Source organism: Choloepus didactylus, chromosome 21 (genome assembly GCF_015220235.1).
Source record: "Choloepus didactylus isolate mChoDid1 chromosome 21, mChoDid1.pri, whole genome shotgun sequence".
NCBI classification, from domain to species: domain Eukaryota; kingdom Metazoa; phylum Chordata; class Mammalia; order Pilosa; family Megalonychidae; genus Choloepus; species Choloepus didactylus.
In genome coordinates, this window is record NC_051327.1 from 46,786,676 (window position 1) to 46,812,917 (window position 26,242).

At 46.5% G+C, this 26,242-nt stretch overlaps 3 protein-coding genes across 3 annotated transcripts; all 3 read left to right on the top strand.

Annotated features, from left to right (window-relative positions):
- The first annotated feature begins 665 nt into the window (after positions 1-665).
- LOC119517601 (translationally-controlled tumor protein) lies at positions 666-1,505 on the top strand. The gene has a single exon (XM_037814454.1). It carries the CDS (start codon positions 783-785, stop codon positions 1,299-1,301), a length of 519 nt encoding a protein of 172 aa, XP_037670382.1. The 5' UTR covers positions 666-782; the 3' UTR covers positions 1,302-1,505.
- Positions 1,506-12,631: 11,126 nt separating this feature from the next.
- Positions 12,632-15,899, top strand: LOC119517697 (zinc finger protein OZF-like). The gene is made up of 3 exons (XM_037814610.1): positions 12,632-13,089; positions 13,304-13,417; positions 14,164-15,899. The coding sequence occupies exons 1-3, from the start codon at positions 12,894-12,896 to the stop codon at positions 15,354-15,356; spliced, it is 1,503 nt and encodes a 500-aa protein (XP_037670538.1). The 5' UTR covers positions 12,632-12,893; the 3' UTR covers positions 15,357-15,899.
- Positions 15,900-19,451: 3,552 nt separating this feature from the next.
- On the top strand, positions 19,452-24,966 carry LOC119517888 (zinc finger protein 689). The gene is made up of 3 exons (XM_037814951.1): positions 19,452-19,995; positions 20,203-20,316; positions 22,131-24,966. The coding sequence occupies exons 1-3, from the start codon at positions 19,782-19,784 to the stop codon at positions 23,309-23,311; spliced, it is 1,509 nt and encodes a 502-aa protein (XP_037670879.1). The 5' UTR covers positions 19,452-19,781; the 3' UTR covers positions 23,312-24,966.
- Positions 24,967-26,242: the final 1,276 nt, after the last annotated feature.

A 26,242-nucleotide genomic window follows, 5' to 3' on the forward strand; every position in this document is an offset into this window, starting at 1 on the left:
CTTTAAATATGTAATCCCACTGCCTCCTTGCCTCCATGGTTTCCAATGAGAAATTGGCACAATCTAATTGAGACTTCCTTGTATGTGACACATTGCTACTCTCTTGCAGCTTCCAGAATTCTGTCTTTATTTTTGGAATTTGACTGTCTGATTATAATATGGCATGGTGTAAGTCTATTTGGGTTTATCCTGTTTGGAGTTTTGTTGAGTGTTTTAGATGTTGTACACTCATGTCTTTTGTTAAATTTCTGAACTTTTCAGCCATTATTTCTTTGAATATTCCCTCTGCCTGTTTCTCCCTTCTCCTTTTAGGACTCCCACAATGCATATATTAGTACACTTAATGTTTTCCCAAGCTTCTTCAGGCTCTGTTCGATTTTCTTCATTCTTCTTTCTGCTCCTCAGAATGAATTATTTAAATTGTCTTATATTCAAGTTCACTGATTCTTTCTTCTGCCAGCTCCAGTCTGCTGTAGGGATCCCTGTAGGGGACTTTAAATTTCTGTTAGTGTGATCTGTTTGTTTCCTATTCATAATTTCCATCTCTCTATTGATATTCTCTTTGTGTTCATCTATCAGTTTCATGATTGCCTTTAGTTATTTGTCCATGTTTTCCTTTAGTACTTTGAGCATATTTAGGACCATTTTTTAAAAGTCATTGTCAGGCTTTTCCGCCCGCTCCCCCCTCCCCCCGGTGCCGCTCCGGCCGCTCCGCGCTCGCTCCGAGCTCCGGGCTCCTGCCACGCCAGCGCCGCTGCCGCCGCCTCCCTCCAGCCGCCATCATGATCATCTACCGGGACCTCATCAGCCATGATGAGATGTTCTCTGACATTTACAAGATCCGGGAGATCGCGGACGGGCTGTGCCTCGAGGTGGAGGGGAAGATGGTCAGTAGGACAGAGGGTGGCATTGATGACTCGCTCATTGGTGGAAATGCCTCTGCTGAAGGCCCCGAGGGTGAAGGTACCGAAAGCACAGTCGTCACCGGTGTTGATATTGTCATGAACCATCACTTGCAGGAAACTAGCTTCACAAAAGAAGCCTACAAAAAGTATATCAAAGATTACATGAAATCAATCAAAGGCAAACTTGAAGAACAGAGACCAGAAAGAGTAAAACCTTTTATGACAGGGGCTGCAGAACAAGTCAAGCACATCCTTGCTAATTTCAAAAACTACCAGTTCTATATTGGTGAAAACATGAATCCAGATGGTATGGTTGCTCTCCTGGACTACCGTGAGGATGGTGTGACCCCATATATGATTTTCTTTAAGGATGGTTTAGAAATGGAGAAATGTTAACAAACTTGGCAATTCCTTGGATCTATCACCTGTCATCATAACTGGCTGCTGCTTGTCATCCACACGATACCAGGACTTAGACAGATGGACTGATGCCATCTTGAACTCATTTATTTTGACCTTGATTTATTTGGAGCGGAGGCATTGTTTTTAAGAAAAACATGTCATGTAGGTTGTCTAAAAATAAAAATGCATTTAAACTCATTTGAGAGAATGCCTCTTAGTTTAATTAAACTAAATTCATCCTGTAGTATTCCTGGAGAAGATAGAGCCTGGTTGTAGATAACTGCCATGCAGCATAAGACTGTCTTCAGATGAAGTCTACAGTTAACTTACTTCTGGGACTGGAATATTAAAGACAAGAACCAAAAGTCTTAATTCTGTGTTGAAGGGAGGAGACCATGTTCATAGCAGTGCCAGCATTTGAAGTGGATCTTTATGCATTTCGTCATCTACAAACAGAAGTGGTTAACTTTGGAAGAGTTTTAACAAAAGAATAAAGAGACTATATTACAGTTGGAAAAAAAAAAAAAAAAAAAAAAAAAAAAAAGTCATTGTCAGGTATGTCCCAAGTCTGGTCTTCCTCACTGATGATTTCTAATGCTTTAATCTTCTCCTTTGCCTGGGCCATCACTTCCTGTTTCTTTGTGAGTTTTGTAATCTTTTGTTGAAACCTAGGCATTTAGATATTTTGTTGTGTTATCACTGGAATTTAGACCCTGAGGCAGCTGTTCCTTAAGTTTGTATTTCTAGCTAGTGTTATGACAGCTTTCCTTGAGTTCCAGGAGCTCACAAAGAAGAAGAAGAAGCATGATGATGATGATGATGATGATAAGGAGGAGGAGGAGGAGGAGAAACAAAAAAACACATTTCCCCATTGCTTATCCATACAATAAGTTTAGAGAATAGCTCCAGACCAAAGCCTCCCTCATCTTTTCTGTATAAGCATCTTGTTTTGGGCATAAGCATGTATCCCCATTTACACAAACGTCTCCTCTTCCCTAGGAAACAGTTTCCTCATGGTGCTGGGCACCCACTGTATGCACAACAGCCAGCAATCCCTTGCTCCAGGCAGCATGACTTGATTGCTCTCCCACAATGTTGTGTAGGAGAATTTGCTGAGCTGCCTTCTACATGCAGGGCAAGTTCTGGGACAGAGTCCCTCAGGCCCCCACCAGACAGACTGGGTGTACAAACTCCCAGTATGTGCATGAGGATTACTCTGTACCTGCCCCCATCCATACCAGGACCAGGGATCTGCACTGGGAGTGGGGGACAACTCTGTGCCCAGTCCATGAAAGGTGGGAGAGGGGCCAGTCAGGGTGCCAGGAGGTCCTACCACTTTTAAGTAGCCTTTTTCATGATTCAGTACTTTCCCTGTTACTGCAGTCCTTTAACAGTTTTTGGAACTTTAAGAAAGATGTTTTTGTCATTTCTTGATGGTTGTTTGAAGCTTGTGTGAGGAGACAGTGTCCAGAAGAGCCTCACTCTGCCATTTTGATTGGGCTTGTCTATGTTTTTTTTTTTTTCTTTGCAATTCAGTTTTATTGAGCTATATCCATATACCCTACAATTATCCACAGTATACAATAAGTTGTTCATAGTATCATCATATAGTTGTGTATTCATCGCCACAATCAATGTTGGAACATTTTCATTACTCCAAAAAATAAAAATAAAAATAAAAATACAAGTAAAGAACACCCAAAACATCCCATCCCTGCACCCCCCCTATTATTCATCTAAATTTTTTTCCCATTTTTCTACTTATGTGTCCATACACTGAATACAGGGAGTATGAGCCACAAGGTTTTCACAATCACACAGGCACACCATGTAAGCTACATAGTTACACAATCATCTTCAAGACTCAAGGCTACTGGGTTGCAGTTCAACAGTTTCAGGTATTTCCTTTTCACTATTCCAATACACTAAAAACTAAAAAGGAATATCTGTATAAGAATAACCTCCAGAATGACCTCTCAACTCCATTTGAAATCTCTTAGCCACTGAAACTTTATTTTGTTTTATTTCTCTTCCCCCTTTTGGTCAAGAAGACTTTCTCAATTCCACGATGCTGGGTCCAGGCTCATCCCGGGGAGTCATATCCCATGTTGCCAGGTAGATTTATACTCTGGGAGTCATGTCCAACATGGGGGGCGGGCAGTTAGTTTACCTGCTGAGTGGGCTTAGAGAGAGAGGGGTCATACCTGAGCAACAAAAGAGGTTCTCTGGGGGAGACTCTTCAGCACAATTATAATTAAGCTAAGCCTCTCCTTTGTAGTAGCAAGCTTCATAAGGGCGAGCCCCAAGATTGAGGGCTCAGCCTTCTAAATTGGTAGTCTCCAGTGCTTGTGAGAATATCGGTAATTCCCCAGGTGGGTAAGTTTAATATTTCCACATTTTCCCCCAGTTCTTCATGGGGACTTTGCAAATACATTTTTATTCTCTGCTCAAATTACTTTGGGATGTATTGGGGTTTCACACTAGCCTGTACAAACCAATGAGATCTCAATTCCTATTCAAAATTCCATGTAATTATGGTGTTTAAATAAACTGTACACATTAAATTATTTAGTGTGCTACAGAAATAGAGATTTTGCACCAAATAAACTTCTCTTCCTTAGGTCTCACACAGAAGTTGAAGTTTTAAAACACAGTCAATATTGTCCTTTACCCTTTAGTCTGATTTGCCTTGGTCCTAGCCAGATCTGCTTCATTCATATCTCTAATTGAAGTCTGAACTCTTTTTCAGATTTTTAACACTTGCTATATGGGGTAATACTGACATTCATAGCTGCTGAACTCTATCTCTGAGTCTCATGTGTCACACAGACACTCAAAGTTCCAGGGAGCGACCAGGTTATACACAAAGAGCTCAGCTTCTCAGAATTTAGAGATAACCATTACAACTCAGGAATAGATGTGATTGCTGTAAAAGCATACAATCTAGGGACTGTTACCATAGGCCTTCCCCTGATAAGATTCAATAAGTGCTCTAAGATTCAATTCTCAGAGTTTACATGTTATAGTTAGTCCATATTAGTGAGGCGTTGTGTTTGTCTTTTTGTTCCTGGCTTATTTCATTCAAAATGCTGTCCTCAAGATCCATTCATCTAGTTGCATATATGTCTTTTAGAGTATAAACATCCTAGTGGTTGTGAAGTTGTATTTCATTGTGGTTTTGATTTTCATTTCCCTGATGGATGATGATGTTGAACCTCTTTCTTATGCTTAGTAACCAAGCTGTATATTCTTTAGAGAAATGTCTATTTAAGTCTTTTGCCCATTTTAAAACTGGGTCATTTGTCTTTTTATTATTGAATTGCAATATTTCTTTACGTATTCTAGATATATGTCCCTTATCAGATATATGACTTACAAATATTGCCCCCTATTTCATGGATTTTCTTTTTAACCTCTAAGTGGTGTCCTTTGGAGCAAAAAAAAATTTAATTTTGATTAAGTCCAATATATCTATAGCTTGTGCTTTTGGTGTCATTCTAAGAAATGATTACCTAATCTAAAACCAGGAAGATTTACACCATGTGTTCTTCTAAAGAGTTTTATAGTTTTATCTCTTGTATTTTGGTCTTTGATCTGTTTTGAGTTAATTTGTGTATATAATGGGGTCTACTTCATTCTTTTACATGTGGATATCCATATAAAAACCCCATTTGTTGAAAAGACTATTACATACTCCATTGAATAGTGTTGGCAATTTTGTCAAAAATCACTTATCATAAATGAGGGTTTATTCTGGACTTTCAATTTCATTTCATGGATATATGTCTGTTCTTATGCCCATCCACGTCTTGATTACTATAGTTTTGAAATCAGGGCATGTGCGTTTCTCATTTTGTTCTTTTTTAAGACTGGTTCTTGGTTCCTTTAATTTCTATTTGAATTTTATGATTGGCTTTTCAATTTCTGCCAAAAAAAAAAAAAAAAAAAGCCAGCTGGGATTTTGCTAGGGCTTGTGTTGCATCTATAGATCAATGTAGGGAGTATTGCTATCTTAATAATATTAAGTTTTCTGATTCATGAACGTGGAAATTCTTTCTAATTATTTACATTGTTAAATTTCTTTCAATATTGTTTTGTAGTTTTCAGAGTACAAGCTTTCCCCTTCTTTTGTTAAATTTATTCTTAAGTATTTTATTCTTTTTGATGCTACTGTAAATGGAATTTTCTTACTATAATTTTTGGATGTTCATTGCAAGTGTTTATTTTTAAATATTGTTTATTTTTATATATTGACCTCATATTCTGTAAGCTTGCTGAACTCGTTTATTAATTGTAATAGATTTTTAGTGAATTTCTTAGGAGTTTCTATATTATTTAATCTACAAATGGAGATAATATTACATTTTTTTTTGTAATCTTGATCCCTTTTATTTCATTTTTTTTTTTGCTTAATTACCCTGGCTAGAACTGCTAGTATAACATTAAATAGAAATGGTGAGAGCAGACATTCTTGTCTTGTTTCTGATCTTAAGACAGAAACATTCAGTCTTTTTTCCATTAAGTATGATGTTAGCTGTGAGTTTTTCGTAGATGGACTTCATCAGGTTGAGGAAGTTTTCTTGCATTCCTAGTTGAATGTTTTATTTATCATGAAGGAGTTTTGGATTTTGTCAAATGCTATTTCCACATATTTTGAGACTATCCTGTGGTTTTGTCCTTTATTCTACTGATATGGAATATCACATTAATTGAGTTTCAGATGCTAAACCAATCTTGCATTACTGGGATAAATTCTCCTTAGTCATGGTGTATAATCGTTTTTATAAGTTCTTGGATTTTGTTTGGTACTGCATTTTATTGGGGTCTTTTGGTGTCTATTCATACAGGGTATTTGTGGGTAGATTTCTTTTCTTATTATGTCTTTATCTAGTTTGGGTGTTAGGGTAATACTGGGCTCAAAGAATGAGTTGAGAAGTGTTCCCTCCTCTTCTGCTTTTTTTGGAGGAGTTTGTGGACAATTGTTTATTAGTCCTTCTCTAAATGTTTGGTAAGTGGCAGCCTTACTTTTGATGAATATCTCAGATTCTACTCTCTCCCTCCCCAAATTTTCCCTCTTCTCCTGGATGGAAAGAGGAGCTGAGGCCTAGAGCTTGAATGCAGTGATCCCTGGTAGGAGTCAAGGTTAAGAGGTGCCAAGATTGCTGAGGAGGAAGGGTATTTGGAACTGGGGTCCCTGTATTGAACAGAAATGCCAACCAAACCTTTCTCCAGGCCCTGTGAGAGCAGGTGGGGGGAAGCAGGTGAGTCAGACTGTCTCCATCTGGACCTTCCAGAAATGCTGGGGGTCAGGCTGACTGGAGGCCCAATGGTCATTGTGAATGCCTGAGGTCCTGGCAAATGTGCAGAGAGGCTGGAGCATGTTCAGGGTCACTAAGCTCAGATTCAGGGTATGTAAACCATTAGTGGGGAGAATGGGCTCTCTGACTCTGCTGAGAGGAGTGGAAAATGGCATAACCCTTCAAAAGAGCTAAATTAGCAAAGTATATCTAAAGCTTGTTGTGCATGCTTGTTGACAGTGCAATTCCTTTCTCAGGAGCTAATTTGAGAAGTATGCAAAAAGACATATAAAGGATATTTATCACCGGGTTCTGTATAAGAGATAAAAATGGAAAACAATTAATTTTTGAGCCTGGTCCCTTGGTACCCATGGTGCCTGGAGAGGGGAGTCTGTCAGAGGAGGTGGAGAGCCCTCTGCTGGGCAGAGAGCTGCTCTACTCCTACTATATTCTTCCTGAACCATGGCCTCAGGCACAGACGTTCTGGAAAAAACATGCTTGAGATTCATACCAGTTGTGCAGATCCCCCTCAGACCAACTCATTTTCCTGGGAAACTTGCCATTTCAGTTTCACAAGGCCCTGGAAAATAGAATCCTTCAGAAGCTAAGTTCTCAATCACCTGTTTCTCCAGCAGGTACCAGCAGTAAGGATGGGTTAAGGTATCCACAAGGGAGCTGTGTCCCCATTCTTGGACATGGTGGCCATGATAAGATCTGCAGCAGAGGTCCCAAAAGGCCCAATTGACTTCCAAGGCCTGTGAAAACCTCCTTACAGAGACCTTGGTGCATTACCTGCTGTCCAGACTGCAGCCGCAACTTCCGCAAACTCCCCATCATGGTGCTGCACAAATGTATTCTCAAGGGCAGATGCTGATATCCTGGCGCTGACCGTCATCACAGCTTTGGCTGGAGCTACTACTTGGCCAACCACAAGCAGCTGCTGGCAGGAAATCCCCTGTTCACCTGCCTATAGTGCATGGCCCTGTTTGATGACTGAGAGCCCTTGATCTAGCACCAGCTGCTGCACATGGGCAAAAAGCCCATGACTATGGCCATGTTTTTCCCCACAGCCTGTTTCTTATCCTCTCTTGTGCACAAACTCAGGGGAACAGGCCCACCCACTGCCCAAGGACCCTGAGCATTTTCTTGACCATTCAGCCTTGGCCAAACATCAGCAGACCAATTGGACTGTTGAGAAGTGCCAGGAAGCTAGTGGCTGCAGGAAAGAGCTGCTGGACCCAAGGTCCTTTGATCACTTGTGGGCTTTAAGTGTTATGCAGATATCTTCCTGGCATGTGGGTGACTCGGGTGGGGGGTGAAGAGGGCCTGGGAACATGAGTTCCATAGGTTACTAAGGAGCAAAAGGAAGCTGAAAAGGTAAGTTTGGACAGCAAAAGATGAAAAACTATGGTTTTTCTCTTGTTGGTAGAGTCTAATCTTACCAAATGTGTGCTTTGTGAAGGATCCAGACTGTGTGAATCAAAGATTAACCCTCATAGATGGAATTCTAGGCTGAAAACAGAACAGGTGTTACTACAGCCTGAGTGCTGCAACTCTTGGGTCGAAGTTAAAAATTAACAGGCCATGGAATTTGGTCCTAAATGGGGAAGAATATATAGAAATATAAGAAATGGTTCCAACCATCAAAGAGTTTATTACCCACTTTAGGGAAAGGAACATTTATTGATGGGGACGTTCTGCTAGGCTATTGACTATTTTCTATTCCAGAACCCAACGGTCTGGCCTCCAAGCCTTGTTCTTTGAACTGCAACTAGCATCCTTCCTTTGGCAAATTTTGGGTCTGTTTTCCCCAAACCTTCCCTCAAGAGAAGGTGTGGGTTGACTTGATGTAAGAGTGGCAGGAAATGGTGGTGGTTGTGGGATGGGATCTGGGAAGGCTAGAAGGTAAGGGAGGCAATGGGAGAGAAGAAAAGACTGCTTGAATTTGCATCTTGGCTCTGATACTTTTTTCAAGGAGAAATCCAAAGCAAATAATTTCTTATCTGTGAGCCTCGATTTTATCGTTAGTCAAAGCAAGAGAATAAGCAGGGATCTCCCCAGTGGGCATCTGATCGAAGAGTGGACAGGAAGATGCTCGAAATTCTTTTGTTCTTAGTCAGCTCATTTTATGTAACATTTTTAAATGAAACTGTTAGGGTAAAAATGTTTATTTCTCAAACAAGGCTACAGAGAAAGCCAAGAGACAGCTTCAAAAGCTTTCTGACTCACAGATAAAGTCAGGCTACCAAATATGGTAACCTGGTTAGGCATAGACAGAGAGCTAGTCATCATAATGCTACTACAGATTAGATGAGTAAATTTAATGACTTTTTAAAAAAACTTTTTTAAAAAATTTTATTCTAATAACATATAAACAACCTAAAATTTCCCCTTTTAGCCACTTTCACATATATAATTCAGTGCTATTAATTACATTCACAATGTGGCACTACCATCACCACCATTCATTACCAAAACTTTACAATCAACCCAAACAGAAACTCTGTACAATTTAAGTATTAACTCCCCATTCTCTGCTCCCAACCCTTCCCTGTAACCTATATTCTAGATTCTGACTCTATGAGTTTTTGTGTTCTAATTATTTCATATCTTTAATGTCTTTTGACAAGCATATTTTTAAAAATACAGTTTCCTATAATAAACACATGGAAAATCAACACAGTTTCCCATAAGAAATGCAAATTCTTTGGTCCCACCCCAGACCTACCAAAACAGAAATTTTGTGGATGGGACCCAGAAATCTATTTAGTAAGTCCTCCAGGTGATTCTGAAATGTGAAAGTTTGAGTGTTTTTTTTTCATTGTTGTTGTTTTTGTTTTTTAATGCTATTGTCCAGGCCATACTCCAGACCAATTAGATCAGAATCTCCAGACATGTGACCCAGGCATTAGTTTTGTTCTTTTTTTTTTTTTTAAAGCTCCTCTGGTGATACCAATGTGCAATCACAAGGTTGAGCTTAAGTGATGCTTTCTAGAGGCAAAGAATAAATCTTTGACAGAATACCCTAGCAGAATTAAGTCTTTGCAAATAAATCAGGACCCAATTTCACAAAGACAAGTTATAGAAGTAAAAGTCTGTCAAGAAGGGCCCTTTTTTCTAGCCTGGCTTTGCCTTCTCTTCCCACCACACCACCAGGTGCACCCTGGGGAACGCCCCCACCCGCATGCCCAGTGCAGCTCCCGCTTTGCCCAGCAAAATAACCTGCTTCCGTACCAGCTCATTCAAACCCGCGGCTGTGGCCACGGCTTCCCAGGCAGCGGCTCCCCGGCCATCCATCCGCTGGCGCACATGTACAGGGGAGAAACCCTCTCCCTTGTGAGTTCACACTGATCTGCATCCTCAGAAGACACGGGTGTGTCCACTGTGATGAGGCCCTCCCCTTATCGGCAGTGTAGGCAATCGGGAAGGCAGGAGGAATCACTGGGGGGTGGGGTGGGGGGGAGGGGAGGGGTGCAAATCTCTGATGCAATCCTCATCCCAGGCTTGCAGCTGTGGCCTGAATCCCTCACATTCACATCTGGCTTTTTCCACATATATTCCGGTTGTATGCATTGCCTGGGTTAGGTGATGTGAAGGAGGTTTTATTTAAGATATCTCATTTCCTCAAGTGTTAAGGAAGACCACAGAGAAAGGGCTGGGGCAGGAGAGGAGAGGAAAAGAGAGTAAATGCCTAAATGGGGGTATACTCACTTTCTATTGCTGCATAGTAAATTACCACAAGATTAAAGGCTTAAAACACCCCCCCCCCATTTATTAGCTCATGGTTCTATAGGCAGGTATCTGGGCAAAGCGTGACTGGCTTCTGGTTCAGGGTCTTACAGAGCTTAAATCAAGGTGTCAGTGGTGGTGTTCATATCTGCAGATCCGCTTCTCTTCCAAACTCAAGTTGTTGTGGCAGAATTCGATTCCCTGCGGTTGTTAGGACTGAAGGCCCTGTTTCTTCTTAGCTCCTGGCGGCAGCCCTCATTCCTTGACATGGCACCTAGAGGCTGGCCCCTCCATCTTCGAAGCTGGCAATCGATACTCTCCCTCATGTCAAATTCCTCTCACACTAGGAAGAGCCCAGTCTCTTTAAGGGGTCACCTGATTAGGTCAGGCCCTTTATTAAAGTCAACTTTCTAATCGTGAAAGTGCCATCTCATCATGATACTCTTAACATTTCCAAACTTTGCACATAAGGAAAGGTCTTGTGAATATTGGGACAACATTCCCTAATCTTCCTTGCTAAAAACAACAGCTTTTTATGTAATCTCTCTAGCATTTTTTCCATGTTTCAACCAGTTGGAAGCTATTATGGCCTTATTTTTTTTCTGAACTGTTTCACAATGCCTATCTCTGTGCTCAAACCTTGGAAGTGAGAGGCCATCTTATAATTCTTTGCAATCTGCCAGTGCTTACCACTGTGGCTTTCTTAGAGTAGATGCCTCCTAATCTTCACAGGTAACTATGTTGGAGACAAGGCTGTCACCTAAGCTGAGAGATGTGAGAAGCCTGCTATCCTGCCATCCTGCCCTCAGGTCCTCTTAGACCACACCATTAAGCTAGGACTGAAGGTCTGTATTGCACCATGATAGCTACACCACAGGCAGCCTCCTGGGGCCCGCTGGTTCCCCTCAGGGGTTTTCCCACCACTTTGGAACACACACTCCATTGCGACATCCCCCAAAGTCTTAATCTATTCCAACATCAACTCCAAGTCTGAAATTTCATCATCCAAATCATCTCAATCAGGTATGAGTAAAACTCTGGACATGATCCATCCTGAGGCAAAATTCTTATCTATTTCTATGGACTTGTGGAACTAGAAAACAAGTTATCTGCTTCCAAAATACAATGGTGGACAGACATAGAATAGACATTCCCATCCCACCAGGGAGAAAACGGAAGTAATAAAGGGGTGTGTCCTAGTAAGAGCTGTTGGCCTTAGATCCCCACCTCTGTTAAGCAAAAGAAAATGGGTGCCTACATTGGACATTGCCAGGAGAAGACCCCTGTCAAAGAAAGGCTTGTCTCAAAAGGAAAAACAATTGACTGCTGGGGTTTTCTGAGAAAACAAACACACACAAGGAGTTGCTGATAAGCAACACCTGGTGATAAATGTAGTTTTGGTTCAGTAGAGACGGTTTACCAGAAGGGACAAGCATACCATACTAATCAATGTTTATCTGCTCCCCATTTTGTAAGACCCTCCCGCCCCCATGTAAAATGGAAACATAATGTCAGCCATTCAGAACGTTTCCTTATTTGCTTCCTGTTTCTCCCTATATGTGCTTCTCCTTTCAACTTCCTCCACGGAGCTCCCTTCTACATTCTAAATGGGATGCTGCCTGATTCATGAATCCTTCAATAAAGCTGTGAGACCCTAAACTGCATGAAAAGTTTGTCATTTATCACCTCTTTCCAGGACTTAGCGTTATGTTTGGAAACGCCATATTAAATAAAAGCAGATGTGGAGAGCTGCGGATGCTTGAGGACCAAGCCTGGGGCCAAGTGCAGTGGAGACCGCAGAATTAGCACCAGGGTCGCTTTGGAAAGGAATGTAACCCCCACAACTGAAGAGGTTTTGTTTAGTTCTGGGCTCTATGCTCCAGCGCCTAGAACAGGGGTCCAATAAACATGTGAATGAATGGAGCAGAGGAATGGTACAAAGGAGGTAGGGAGCCCGGGGGCAAGGCAGACAGAGCTCCGGCAAGAGTAGGGCAGAGTGTAGGGGCGGGAAGGAGGGACGGTGCCGCGAGCCCTTCGCTTTCCCCTTCACACATCCACGTGCGGCCCAGCACAGAGCCTGGCACCTGCCAAGTGCTCAATAAGCTATTGACTCCTGGCAAACTGTCGCTCCAGGAAGGTCTGCCCGCACGCTACGACCGGCTTCCTCCAAACAGGAACCGTTCGCCGAGAGCCAATCAAAACACTGTTCCTTGCTCTCCGCCACGCGTCGCCCAATGACCAGGCACCGGAGGGAAGAGGGCGTGAAGCCGATGCACCGTTATGCTTGAGGGCAAAGAATTGACGGCTCTGGCGCCGCGCTCTGGTGGGTAAATCTATAGCTGGGACTTTCTGGGTCTCTAACCCAGATCCATGTAGGAATTGTAAGAACAACATCAGAGGGCTTTTTCTCTGGCCCAGAGGGACACCCGCCCTGGTGCCTTTCGGGACCTCCTCCGTGGCGCTCCGAGGCCAGGGACGGAAGGGTCCGGCCCGGCTGCGTCCCCAGAACCCCGGGCCCGCGGGCGCCCCGGGGCGAGGCCGGGAGCAAAAGTGCTGACCCATGGCGCTGCCCCCTGCCCCTCTCCCCTCCGGCGTGCCAACGGAGGCCAGGTCGGGGCCAGGGAGGCCGGGGGCCCTAAGCTTCGCGGACGTGGCCGTGTACTTCTCCCCGGAGGAGTGGGGGTGCCTTCAGCCCGCGCAGAGAGCCCTGTATCGGGACGTGATGCGGGAGACCTACGGCCACCTGGGCTCGCTCGGTGAGGACAGGCCCGCCTTCCTCCCACCTTTGCGGGTCTCGGGGACCCTCCTGTTCCCACGTCCCTGAGATGGTGTCCCCGGAGGGCGGAGGATGAGAGGGAAGGAACTGGGGAGGGTCTTGTCCCTGAAGGTTGAGTCCCTATCACATCTTTGCAGGGAAGCACCTGGGGTCCACCCTCTCTCAGCTCGGTCCTCTGATGCCCTCTTCTCCAGGATTTCCAGGCCCCAAACCTGCCCTCATCTCCTGGTTGGAGGGAAAGAAGGAGGCGTGGAGCCTGGAGGCTGAGGATCCTGAGATGGGATTGAAGCACACAGGAGCTGGGGCAGGTGAGGAATGTGGAGCTGAGTTGGACCGTCAATGTCTCTTGGGGGGAGTCCGAGTCGTGGGGGGCTCTTTCCCCTAATGGCTCCCTCTGCGCACCCACACACAGCCTTTTTTTTTTTTTAAAGGTCTGAGTGAGTAAAAATCCTCAAAACCTATTCTTCCAAAGTTCTCTTATCTGGTCTTGCAGCAGCCATCCCACCACCTTTCTTGGTTCCAAGGGTGGCTAAGTAGTTAGGAAATACCGGAAGTTGGGGATGGAATTCAGCTGAGCCTTCCTTCTGCTGCTTGCCCAGAGGATTTGCAGAGAGAGGCCAGAACTTCACTGAAGTAAAGCTAGCATTATTGGTCCAGGTGGTAACTGATGTTTTTATACACACCTTCCTTCTGTAGGTCCCAGGGCCTTGGAAAATCTCTGTCCTTACTGAAATTCCCACACTGAAGGACTTTAACATGACAGGGAGATTGCTTATTTCTGACAAGCAGCACCACCCCTCACCTTCTCACAAAACTACAATTTTAGAAACCTTGAATGGGGCAGAGGGGATGGCACCTGATCATGGAAATGGGAGCAGCTGCCTTAGATGGGAAGGTGGGTTCTAAGACAAGGGTCCTCACCAGATAAACAAGGGCTCCTGGAGGACAACTGCTCCCTCTGCAGGTATCTCCATTCTCCATCCTGAGAGAAAACACAGATGTGGTAATTCAAAGCACTCTGGAGTCTTCAGTTTCAATTCTCTTTTTTCTTTAGAAATCAAGATGAAGATGAAGATTGAACAGAGCAATGGAATGGAGGCCAAGGAGCTTGAAGAAGCACCCGGGCTGGTCCCTGGTTTGAGGGACTGCAGTGAGACATTGCCTCAGGGCCCCTCAGACACAGGACACCAGTACCCTCTGCCTCCCAAGAGGCCCTACCCATGTGGGGACTGCAGCCGCACTTTCAGCTACCCCTCCCTCCTGGCCAGCCACCAGCGGGTCCATTCTGGGGAAAGGCCCTTTCCCTGCAACCAATGTGGACGTTGCTTCCGCCAAAGGGGCAACCTGGCCATCCATATGCGCACACATACGGGGGAGAAGCCCTTCTCCTGCCCGGACTGTGGGAGGCTCTTTGCCTACCCCTCAATGCTGGTCAGACACCGGCGAATCCACTCTGGAGACCGTCCGTATGTCTGTGGGCCTTGTGGGGTTCGATTCTCCCAGAGGGCTCACCTGGTGCAGCACCAGCTGCTCCACACAGGGGACAAACCCTACTTGTGTCCTGACTGTGGCCGCTGCTTCCGCCAGAGCGGGGCCCTGGCCATCCACAGGCACAGACATGGCAGGGAGAAGCCATACCTGTGTGCTGAATGTGGGCGCCACTTTACACACCCTTCCCTCCTGGCTATTCACCAGCGCACCCACACGAGGAAGAAGCCCCACGTCTGTTCTGACTGTGGTCGAGGCTTTGCCTACCCCTCCCTCCTGACCAACCACCAGCGGGTGCACTCTGGGGAGCGCCCCTACCCCTGTGCCCAGTGCAGCGCCCGCTTCGCCCAGCAGAATAACCTGCTCCAGCACCAGCTCATCCACACGGGCGAAAAGCCCTATAAGTGCCCTGACTGTGGCCGCTGCTTCCGACAGAGCGGCTCCCTGGCCATCCACCGGCGCACACATACGGGGGAGAAGCCCTACTCCTGCTCTGAGTGTGGGGACCGCTTCACCTCTTCCTGTGTCCTCAACAGCCACAGGCGCATCCACTCCGTTGAAAGGCCCTTCTCTTGTTTCCAGTGTGGGAAAACCTTTAAGCGGAAGAGTGCCCTGGACGCTCACCAGTGGATCCATCGAGCAGGCAGGGAGAGTCGGAGGGGTGGCAGACCGCCAGCACAAGCCCCAACCCAGGCTTCTGTCCCTAAGGCCCAGGAACCATCTGTCCACTTCCGGCATTTTCCAGATGTGTTCCAGTAGCGTGTGTCCTCAGTTAAGCAGTGTGAAGGAGCCAAATGCTTTTAAGATTTCTCCCTCCTCGAGTATTGGGAAGGTCGTGCAGAGAGGGCAAGGTACAGGGAAGGGAAGTAAGAGGGAACCCATTAGAAAGGAGATAGTGGGGGCTGAGCCACATCTGGAGTCTATGGGAAACCTAGGAGCAGTGAGAAGAGCAGAGATGGGGGAATGCCGTCCAGGCTGAAGAAACTGCCAGGGGGAGCATGTGTGTTCTCCAGTCTTCTTTACTCTCCCAGCACTAACTTCTGGTCCCTGAACTTTCAGCTCCAGGTTTTACCCTAACTCTAGAGCTCAAGGAACAAATCAAGACACAGTCACCCAGTTTGACCACCAGCCATAATGTAAGAGGAAGAGAACAGGCTTTGAACTGGGCCAACCTCTGTTCAATCTTGACTCGTCCCTTGCAATGTCAACTTCTCTCTGACCATTTCTTCATCTATAAAATGAGTACAAAAATACTACTGCCCAAGGTTGTTGGAAGGATTAAAGCATATATTTTTAGTTGAACTTGTCTAGCACAATACTTTTCTCTTTGTATATAGTCCAAATTTTTGCATGCATAGTAAGGATTTATGAATATTGGGACAGCATTCCCTAATCATCCCTGCTGAAAACAATGGCTTTTTATGTAATCTCTCTAGCATTTTTCCATGTTTCAACCAGATGGAAATTATTTTGGTCTATTTTTTTTCTGAACTGATTCACAATGCCCATCTTCCTCTGTGCTCAAACCTTGGAGGTGAGAGGCTGTCTTATAATTCCCTGCAATCTGCCAGTGCTTACCACTGTGTCTTTCTTAGAGTAGATCCCTTGTAATCTTCCCAGGTAAACATGTTGGAGATGAGGCTGTTTTCATGTGCTCTGACGCTGAGGTTCAGTGTTTTGAGAAATATGTCTCCACTGAAATGTCCAAATTTAAGGTCCTTATCCAGAGAAAGCTATCTGCTTACCCTGATAACAGTTCAGCCCTTTCTTTTGGGAACACTGTACACTTTTGGAGGCCCTGAGTGCGGAGGTAGGGATGATGCTTTTCTGAAAATGGGAAACTGCTGCCTTGGGGGTGGGGGGGCGGGGGGTGTCTCCGAATAAAGGATTCACACTTAGATCCTGTGCCTGGATGAGCAGCCACTTGGGTGCTGTTTGGTCCCCAAACAAATATCTGCCTGATTCCAAGAGGTGGCAGAGTACTCTACAATCTTTTGTTCCAATTCTCTTGTCTCTGCAGAAAGCAAAAGTAACAAAGGAAGAACTGAAAGGAAGGAATGTGGTCAAGGAACTCAATGCAGCCTGTGTGAGGGAGAGACAACCGCTTAAGATCTGAAAGGATCCTTTGAAGTAGCCTGAGGGCCCTAACTGCAGGGGCCATGATCAGACATGGCCTTGGGGCTCCTCTGAAAGGGCAATGGGGCATTCAGACTCCAAAGGTGCCCCACCCAACTCTGGGCTGTGACTACATCTTCCACTACTCAAAGCTCGCCACCAGCATGTTTTCCCGTGACCAGGATGGGTGCTGCTTCTCTCAGAGCAAAGACCAGCTCTGGCATCAGCTCATCAATTTGGGTGAGAAGCCTGTTTCTCTGCCCCCAGTATAGCTGCTTCTGAAAAAGTGAGGCTCTGGCCACACACACACACACACACACACACACACACACACACAAACACAACTGTGGACAACTCTTTGCCTCCTCCTCACTGTTGGTCTCACATGCAGGATCCACTCTGGTGATTGTCCCCATGGCTTGTGGGCCATGTGGTGTCACTTCTTCTGGAGGGATCTCCTGGGTCAGCACCAGCCGCTCCATCCAGAGAACAAGCCCTACTTGTGCCGTCTATCCACAGATGCAGACTGGTGGGGAGAAGTCGTGGTGCGCACACACAGTGGCCCCACTTTGGCAGCGCATCCCTTTGGGCCAGCCACCAGCAAGTATGCTTTGGTGACACCACAATCACTGCCCACTATGAGTCGCTTGCTTTGCCTGCCAGGAAAACCTGCTGTGGCGCCAGCTCATCCCCACAGCAAGAAGCCCCACCAGAGCGCAGGTTGCGGACAGTGCTTCCGCCAAAGAGGCCGGGGAGCCTCTTTTTGTGTGCACACGCACAGGCGGGAAACTTCACCCCTGCCCAGAGCATGGCGTCTGCCTCACTCCTCCGCCCTCCTGCTCAGCCCCCGGGCACATCCACTCTGATGAGAGGCCCTTTCCCAGCACAGACTGTGGGACAACCTTAAACAGAGAGAATGCCCCAAAAGTCCACCAGAGGATCCATCAGGCAGAAGGGGAGAAGCAGAAGGATGGAGAGCTTCAGGGCAAGACTTCGTGCCAGGCTTCTGCCCCTGGGGACCAGGGCCTCACAGTTCATGTTCCCTATTTTTCAGGTCTATTACAGAAGTGGGGGTGACCTGGCCAGGTGCTATGAAGGAGCTCCCCAATGGACAGGATGAAGGCCTCCAATATGTGGTGCCAATTTACTTAGTCCTCCAGTTTTGCCATAAATGCATCTTTTAATATATCAGAAAGTATCATTATTCCCTTCACACTTAGAACTTTTCTGAATCTCTGGCTTTGTGCCAGAGACCTTTATAGTCATTGAATTCAGTTATTTATTTGACAAATGTATATTAAGTACCACTGTCCTCCCTAAATGTATCCCTCCATGGTCTACACTCATTTCCTACTTGAAGCATCAATCTGGAAGCTCATTATGAGGAGTTACTCTATCTTATTATCTCCCCCATCAAGTAGTTTTTTCAATAAACAGTTCCCGTCCCTCACACAGAGTAGAAATGAGTGGGTGTTAACTGCAGTTTATTCTACCATCTCCGATAAAGCAATTATCTTCCTCAGAACGTCTTACCTACCACTTTTGGAAGCTGTCATGATCTTGTGATTTTTCCAGTCACATTATTGGTCTTTATCCTCTGAAGGCTTCAAGGTTAAGTGTCTTGCCCAGAGTAGATACTTTAAAAATACTGAGGAATGGATTGGAGAGAGAGATATGGTCTGTCACTTGTGTGGAAAATGGTACTCTCTCTTGCTGCCAGATCCCCTGCAACTGAGCATTGAGCTGGTAGAACTGCACCACAACATTTATGCATAAGTCAGGAACAATAGGGTGGTGGGGAGAGGGTGGTGGTGGCTGGTTCTGACAGCAATTTTTTTGTCTCTGTCACACACACACAGCTTGCTTGGATCATTCTATTATTATTTGCAAATTATTATTCGTGAATTCATCTGTCTGCCTCAGCAGACTGTAAGTGCCATTCAGGGCCTGGTCTGTGACTTATTTTTGAAACCCTACCTCCCCTAAGTGCCTGGAACTATGCTTTGTACATTGAACAAATGTCATATAAGAATAAAGGATGAAAGATATGACAATTGATCCTGAGGAGCGACCCAGGACCTAGGGTGGATTTCCGAGTTAGCCAGCAAATTAGAAAAGAATGAGGGAAGGGTGACCAGTTCAGTGATACAAATAAAGACCCTGTCAGCCTGGGTTTAAATCTCTGTCACTAATAGGGTCGCTAATAGCCTGACCCTGGGAAACTCATGGAATTCCTCTGAGATTCCGTTTCCTCATCTGCAAAGCCAGAATGATAATCATCACCTCATACTGGTACCAAATATTTAATAAAATGAAGGGTGTAATATATTGGGCACGGGACCTGCCCCCAGTAAACGCTAACCTGAATTCCCTTCCCAAAAGAGCAACAAGGAAGTTAACCATAATCCAAAGTGAAGGCTCCACCTAGAAAGCCGCAAATGGGAACCCAGGGTCATCTCAGCCCCGGTTTGGCGTCGCTCTAATCCTTCCCTCCCTCAGAGCTGGGCTGGGTCTGCTTAGAGAACAGTGGGAAACAGCCTCGGTCCTTTTACGGATCCCTGCTTGCCGCGTCCCTCCTCAGAGAGCAGTCACCCGACTCGAAAGGCCCAGCTTCCTGCCCTTAGGCATCTGTTGGCTTCGTTCAAACAGGCCGCGTCCGCCAATACCCAATCAGAACGCTCGTTCTTCAGCCGCTGCCCAATGACCGTGTCCAGTGGGGGAAAAGGGGGCGTGAAGCCCAATCGCAGCGCCATTACACTTGAGGGCAAAGAGGTTAGGAAGCCGGCATGGCGCTCGGGTCAATAAAATCGATATCTGGAAGCTGCCGGTGTTCTAGGCAAAAGCGGTGCAGCGGCAGCGCCGCCATTTTCCCCGAAGGCATCTTCCAGTGCCTTTCACTCAAGTTCCGGCAGGACTTGCCTGAATAACGGATAGGTTTCCAGAGACGGCCGATCCCGGTACCCCCCCGGGCCTTCTCGGGCACCCTCGGCCGGGATCCAGTGGGGGCTCCTGAATCCCGGGGTCCGCCAGCGCCCAGGGGCCGAGGCCGGGACTGGGAAGGCCGGCTTTATGGGTCCAATGGCGCCGCCTTCGGCCCCGCTCTCCGCACGGGGACCAGGAGGGGTCGGACCCGGCCGGAGAAGGGGAAGGAGGCCGAGGGCCGTGAGGTTCGTGGACGTGGCCGTGTACTTCTCCCCGGAAGAGTGGGGGTGTCTGCGGCCTGCACAGAGAGCCCTGTACCGGGACGTGATGCGGGAGACCTATGGCCATCTGGGCGCGCTCGGTGAGGCCTGGCCCAATCCGCCTCCGCGGGGCCCGAAGGGATGGAGGTGTCTGGGGACGCGGGGGAGGGCAGGGAGTCCAGGGTCCAGGCCTGCAAACAGGTTGGGTCAGGGGAGGGAAATAAGAACTCGGCAGGAGATGCCACTGGGTAGGCATTTACCCATCGTTATCTGCGAGCTGGGCTTTCTGACTGGTTCTCTTAACCCAGGGTGCGCAGGTCCCAAACCAGCCCTCATCTCTTGGTTGGAACGAAATACAGATGACTGGGAACCGGCTGCCCTGGATCCGCAGGAGTGCCCGAGAGGGATAACAGTCCAGAGAAGTGAGTGAAACATGCTGATGGAGGTCCTGCAGCCCTCCAATAACGTCCTGGTTCTAACCTCTAATGACCCAGTCCATAGTTTTGGTCCTGCTAAGGTTACCCACGGCCCACTCTGTGGCACTCCATTTGCTGTGTTCATTTTCACAACCTCAGGGTCTTCATACCTGTGATAATGGGGTTGGTCCACAACACTGAACAAAGATTCACAGATGTCAGCTGGCAAACTAACCACCTGCAGTTCTCCATTGTGTGAATTCATCAGTGAGCATCTAAAAGTAGCTACCTTCCTGCTTCTTTCCCAGGATCTCCCCACCCCCGAACTGGGTTGTCTGAGAGACCCTGTAATTCTTTGAGTTTTCTGGTTTCTGGTTGAAGGGAGCTGCTGGGAGCTGCTTTCTGGGTGCAGGGGCCTCTTTTGCCTCATCTGGCAGGATGACTGATTGGTGCAGGACATACTGTGCTCTCTCCGTGATCAGGCAAGGTTCAGGTTAACAACATTCAGGTAGAAGCATCCCAGATCCAGCCATAGAGGCAGGTGGAACTCTCTGAACTAGAGTTTCTGTGCCAAATTCTCTAAGGCCAAAACTATTTCAGATTCAGATCTGACCATGATATTTCCTTGTGTAAAAATTTTGCTTAGTTTCTGCTAAGGCAGCCTCTCGAATGGCTATGAATTATATCAAAATCACTTGGGGAAATTTGCTAAAAATACAGATTCCTGGATCTCATCCCAAAACTACTGATTCCCTCCTGTGGGTCTAGGAACTTGTATCTTTTTAAACAACCCTAGTCGATTTGCATGTGTGTCGAGGTTTGAGGACCAGCTGGAGAAAATATAGCCCAAGTTCCTTAATGCTCACAGCAGTGGTTCTCTAAGCATGGTCCCCAGACCAGTAGCATCAGAATTGCTTGGGAACTTGTTAGAAATGCAAATTCTCAGGCCCTACGTTAGAGCTGCTGAGCCTGAAACTCTGAGATTAGGTCCCAGAAACCTGTTTTTCAAGCCCTCCAAATGATTCAGATCACAATAAAGTTTGAGAACCACTGGCTTACAAGGTCTTCCATGACCCAGTCACTATCCAGTTCGTGCCTCTTGTCTCTACTTCCTGCCTTACACTTTTTATCTCTGAAGATCTCACAGTTTGTGGTACCTTCTGCACACTGAGCCTTGGCACTTTTTACGCTATCTCCTCTGCCTGGTTTGCCATTGCAACCTTTCTCCATTATGTTAATTCCAGCTTTAAGAATCAGCTAAGTTAAATAAACTATGGCTCAGGCACATAGTTAAATTCTGTGCAGCTGTAAAGTAGAATATGGACATGTGCTCACATGATATTCAGAATCCATATTAAGTGAACAACTGAAGGTATAGTAAAGTATGCATAATATGTGTTTATTTAAGATGTGGGAGAAGAGTGTATTTGTATTTGCCTAAAAAAAAAAACTAAAAACTAATTGGGTTTCCACAGGGTAGACAGGGTCAGGGGTGGCAGCAAGGTTTCCCTGTGTTCCTTTTTAAATAATTTTGACTTTTGAACCATGTAAATTCATTAAAAATGTAAAACTTTTAATTTTTAAAATCAGCTTCATCTCCTCCAAGAAACCTTCCCCGACTTCCCCAAGCTGGGATATAGGCTCCTGTAATGCCTTCCATATTTCCCTAGCGGTGTGTCATACTTGGCTGTCTGTGACTCTAACCCTGTGAGCTCCTCGAGGATAGGGACTGAGTCTGTCTTGTAACCTTGACCCACAGCACTGTGAAAGACGAGAGTAGGAACCTAGTGTTAAATTAATTTCTCCTTGTGTCCCTGTAGAAACCAAAACCAGAAAGAATGGGGAGAAAGAAGTATTCCCACCCAAGGAGGCACCCCGAAAGGGGAAGCGAGGGCGGCGGCCCAGCAAACCCCGACTTATCCCCAGGCAGACTTCTGGGGGCCCCATCTGCCCTGACTGTGGCTGTACCTTCCCTGATCATCCCGCCCTGGAGAGCCACAAGTGTGCCCAGAATCTGAAAAAGCCTTACCCTTGCCCAGACTGCGGGCGTCGCTTTTCCTATCCGTCCCTGCTCGTCAGTCACCGGCGGGCACACTCTGGGGAGTGCCCCTACGTCTGTGACCAGTGTGGCAAGCGTTTCTCCCAGCGCAAGAACCTCTCCCAGCACCAGGTCATCCACACCGGCGAGAAGCCCTACCACTGCCCAGACTGTGGCCGCTGCTTCCGTAGGAGCCGGTCCCTGGCCAATCACCGGACCACGCACACAGGCGAAAAACCCCACCAGTGTCCTACCTGCGGCCGGCGCTTCGCCTACCCTTCCCTCTTAGCCATCCACCAGCGCACGCACACAGGCGAAAAGCCCTACACCTGCCTGGAATGCAACCGCCGCTTCCGCCAGCGGACCGCCCTCGTCATCCACCAGCGCATCCATACTGGCGAGAAGCCGTATCCCTGTCCAGACTGTGAGCGGCGTTTCTCCTCGTCCTCCCGTCTGGTCAGTCATCGGCGCGTGCACTCCGGGGAGCGTCCCTATGCCTGCGAGCACTGTGAGGCCCGCTTCTCCCAGCGCAGCACCCTGCTGCAGCACCAGCTCTTGCACACGGGAGAGAAGCCCTACCCCTGCCCAGACTGTGGACGTGCCTTCCGGCGGAGCGGCTCCCTAGCCATACATCGCAGCACGCACACTGAGGAGAAGCTGCATGCGTGCGATGACTGTGGCCGCCGCTTCGCCTACCCCTCGCTACTGGCCAGCCACCGGCGCGTGCACTCAGGCGAGCGGCCCTATGCCTGCGACCTTTGCTCCAAGCGTTTTGCCCAGTGGAGCCATCTGGCTCAGCACCAGCTTCTGCACACCGGGGAGAAACCTTTCCCCTGCCTTGAGTGTGGCCGCTGCTTCCGCCAAAGGTGGTCTTTGGCTGTCCACAAGTGTAGCCCCAAAGCCCCAAACTGTAGCCCTAGATCTGCTATAGCGGGGTCCAGCTCAAAAGGCAACACCCTTTAGAATGGGAAGGACTGTGTAAGTTAAGGATTTCAACCCCTTCATTTACATGGAGGGCCCGAGAGAAGGGAAAGAGAAGCCCCAGGTCATACAGGGCAGAGTCAGAACTAAAACCCATGTCTCCTGGTACGTGCTACACAGACCTGAACTCTTTAGTGTATTCCACCGCACTGGCTGCCTTACTGCGTGTGACTAGAGCAGACAGTTCTGTTGTGAGAGGTGATGTGATTCGGTTAATGTTTCCCCATAAATACTTTCTTATGGATGTCAGGGCTAGAAGTTCTCTCCATCTATTTTAGGGGCTGTCTGCTTTCCTAGTGTGTGCACACAGGGACTACCTGTCCCCTCACACGAAGTCAAGAGAATCCCATTCATAGGTGGCAGGACCTTCCTCTCCTCTGCCTCTTCCTCCATACCAGGCTTGAACAAACCTAGTTTAGCACCCTTCTACAATACTCCTGCCACGTGGTCTTCCACCTCTTGCCTAAAATCCTCCCTTGACAGGGAGCTTACTACCTCACAAGGCAGGTTGTTTTATTATGGAATACTGGTGATCTTTAGGAGGTCGTTGAGTACTGCATTCTCCTTTCCTAGAAGCCTTGCCCAGAGCCCTTCAGATAACTATCATAACAGTACTTTGTCTCCAAGTCTTCAGGTTAAATAGCACTAATTGGGTCAATCATTCCTTAAAGACTGGGTTTCATTTCCCACATGTGGTCTCCAGATAGGCACTGGTTTTTCAGTATTCCTTTTAAGAATAAGCCAGCACCACTTAGTGTGCTGCGTTCCCACCTCCTTGGTCTGTGCTGGTATTAACAGCCCTAGATTGCATTGGGCTAGCGGCAGATGCACTGAGTTTTTTGAGTTGCAGACTTTAAATGCCCTATTTTTTTTTTTTTTAACTACATGCTATGAAGCTAAGTCTTCTGTACCCTGCATTTGGAAAGTTGGTTCAAGTCAAGTGTAGGACAAAAGTGCAGTAAGCTTTGGGAAAAGGCTGATTTCAAGGAAGAGCAGGGGAGCTCTGGTCGATGAGCAAGAAGGAAAAATGGGATCTGTTGGTTGTACTTCATCCTGTGGCGTTGGATTAGTTCCAGGCAGTCAGTGGGTGGAAAATCCTTGAGAAATGGGTCTTACCCACTGTGATTCTCATCAAAATAAGGAGAATCAGCACAGAACCTTACAGAGACCTCACACAACATTACTTTTCACAAAATGAGGTCAATCAAGAAGGGTAGGAAGAAAGGTAGTTGAAGTCTACAGAGCAGGAAGAATTCAGTCACCAATCAAGTTGCATCCTTGCCTGTCTCGCTCACATAAGCTCCACAGGGGCAGCAATGAGTCTTCCTCGTCACTATGGCACCCACCACCAGGGAGGTGCTCAATAAAGCTTTACTGTGAACCCAGCCTGCCACTTTACCTCGGGCAGCTGCACCAAATTGGAGTTTCCAAACATGATTTCTCATCCTCCTATCCCAGTGGCTTTCTTCAGTTCTCCTGAGCTCAACCCCAGAGTGGGGGAGAGCTGAAGAACACTTAGTGTTTTGTAATTACCTCTGTTATGTTATTTAGCACGTTGCATTGTCTGTCTGTCCTCGGCTGGTGAGCTACCCATGGCCATACCAGGTTGGATCTCATTAAAATGTCTGATGAATGAATTATGTTCCTTGTGGAATTACTCTTGTTTACAGAATGAAAATCTAGTTCCTTGACTGAGTAGAGATTTTACTGTTTTGGTGCAGATCCCACCCCTCAGATCAGGAGACCTGCTCTGCCATAGCAGAGACCTATCAGAATGTCTGCCAAGCCCCCTGCTTTAGAACTGACCCCTTTCCCTACCATTTTTCCGGGCTGACCCAACCTGGGTCAAAAATCCCCTTACCTGGGGATTTTGTAACTTGCTTTGGGCCTGGATTTTGACTTGGGAGCCATTGGTGGCCAAGTTCCAGAATGTGGTCTGAGAAGAGCAGAAGTGACAGACAACTTCCTAGCTAAGGCACTTCAATCATGGATTCCATTCGATGACTAGCTGCTGGCCTGCCCCCATATTCAGTGAGGGATCTCAACAGCCTGCCAATAAATTACCCCTTCTGCTTAAGGTAGTTGATTTTCTGTTACCTGCAACCAAGAATTAACTTATAGCTCTGGTCTGGGTTAATCTCCCATTTGTCTTCGTGCTTCTTTCTGAATGGGAAAGAAAAGATCACAATGCTGCTGAGGAGCCAAGATACCCTTCCCTGAGCTCCAACCCTACTTAAACGTTCAACATTGCTTAGGCCTTCCACAGATCCCCAACCAGTGAGGATCTTCTCTCTCACTAAGAGAACACAGGTGTCAAAAATAGGCACTCCAACATTCCACTAACCACTCTGACTCCCAATTTACCATTATGACCATTCACATTTATTTGCTTCCATCCCATCTCAAGGAAATGCAATGTAACCCATGTAGCCGTGCCTGGATCCCATCTACTTCTGTTCCCCAGGGACATGGCCCCACCTATTACTCCTTCTTGCTCCTCTTTTAGTTTTATGGTCTCAGAGTCTCCTGTCCCAAACATACACCCCAGCCTGAAAGTCTGCTTTAAAAACAATAAAAAACTTGCCCTTTGGCTTCTGTCTCCATTTTCTATTTTCAGCTGACTTTCTCAGAGTGACCTATATCCACTTCACCATCTGCTTATTTGCCTACTAAAATATTATTATTAAATAGCCACTTTATTGAGCATTTATGATGTGCCAGATACTGGGTTAAGCATGTTACATACATTCCCATCTAATTCTTAAAAATTTTATTGTGGTAACATATATAAAACATAAAATTTACCATTTTAACAATTTAAATGTGTACAATTTAGTGGCATTAACTACATTTACAATGTTGTGCTGCCATCACCGCCATCCATTACCAAAGCTTTTTTATCACTCCAAACAG

What these genes read in the sequence shown, in the direction of transcription:
- LOC119517697 (XM_037814610.1), top strand. Translation starts at nt 12,894, where the DNA reads ATGGCGCTGCCCCCTGCCCCTCTCCCCTCCGGCGTGCCAACGGAGGCC. An exon ending in CGGCCACCTGGGCTCGCTCG is followed by an intron (nt 13,090 to 13,303) that starts GTGAGGACAGGC and finishes CCTCTTCTCCAG; the next exon opens with GATTTCCAGGCCCCAAACCT. An exon ending in GCACACAGGAGCTGGGGCAG is followed by an intron (nt 13,418 to 14,163) that starts GTGAGGAATGTG and finishes TTTTTTCTTTAG; the next exon opens with AAATCAAGATGAAGATGAAG.
- LOC119517601 (XM_037814454.1), top strand. Translation starts at nt 783, where the DNA reads ATGATCATCTACCGGGACCTCATCAGCCATGATGAGATGTTCTCTGAC.
- LOC119517888 (XM_037814951.1), top strand. Translation starts at nt 19,782, where the DNA reads ATGGGTCCAATGGCGCCGCCTTCGGCCCCGCTCTCCGCACGGGGACCA. An exon ending in TGGCCATCTGGGCGCGCTCG is followed by an intron (nt 19,996 to 20,202) that starts GTGAGGCCTGGC and finishes CTCTTAACCCAG; the next exon opens with GGTGCGCAGGTCCCAAACCA. An exon ending in AGGGATAACAGTCCAGAGAA is followed by an intron (nt 20,317 to 22,130) that starts GTGAGTGAAACA and finishes GTGTCCCTGTAG; the next exon opens with AAACCAAAACCAGAAAGAAT.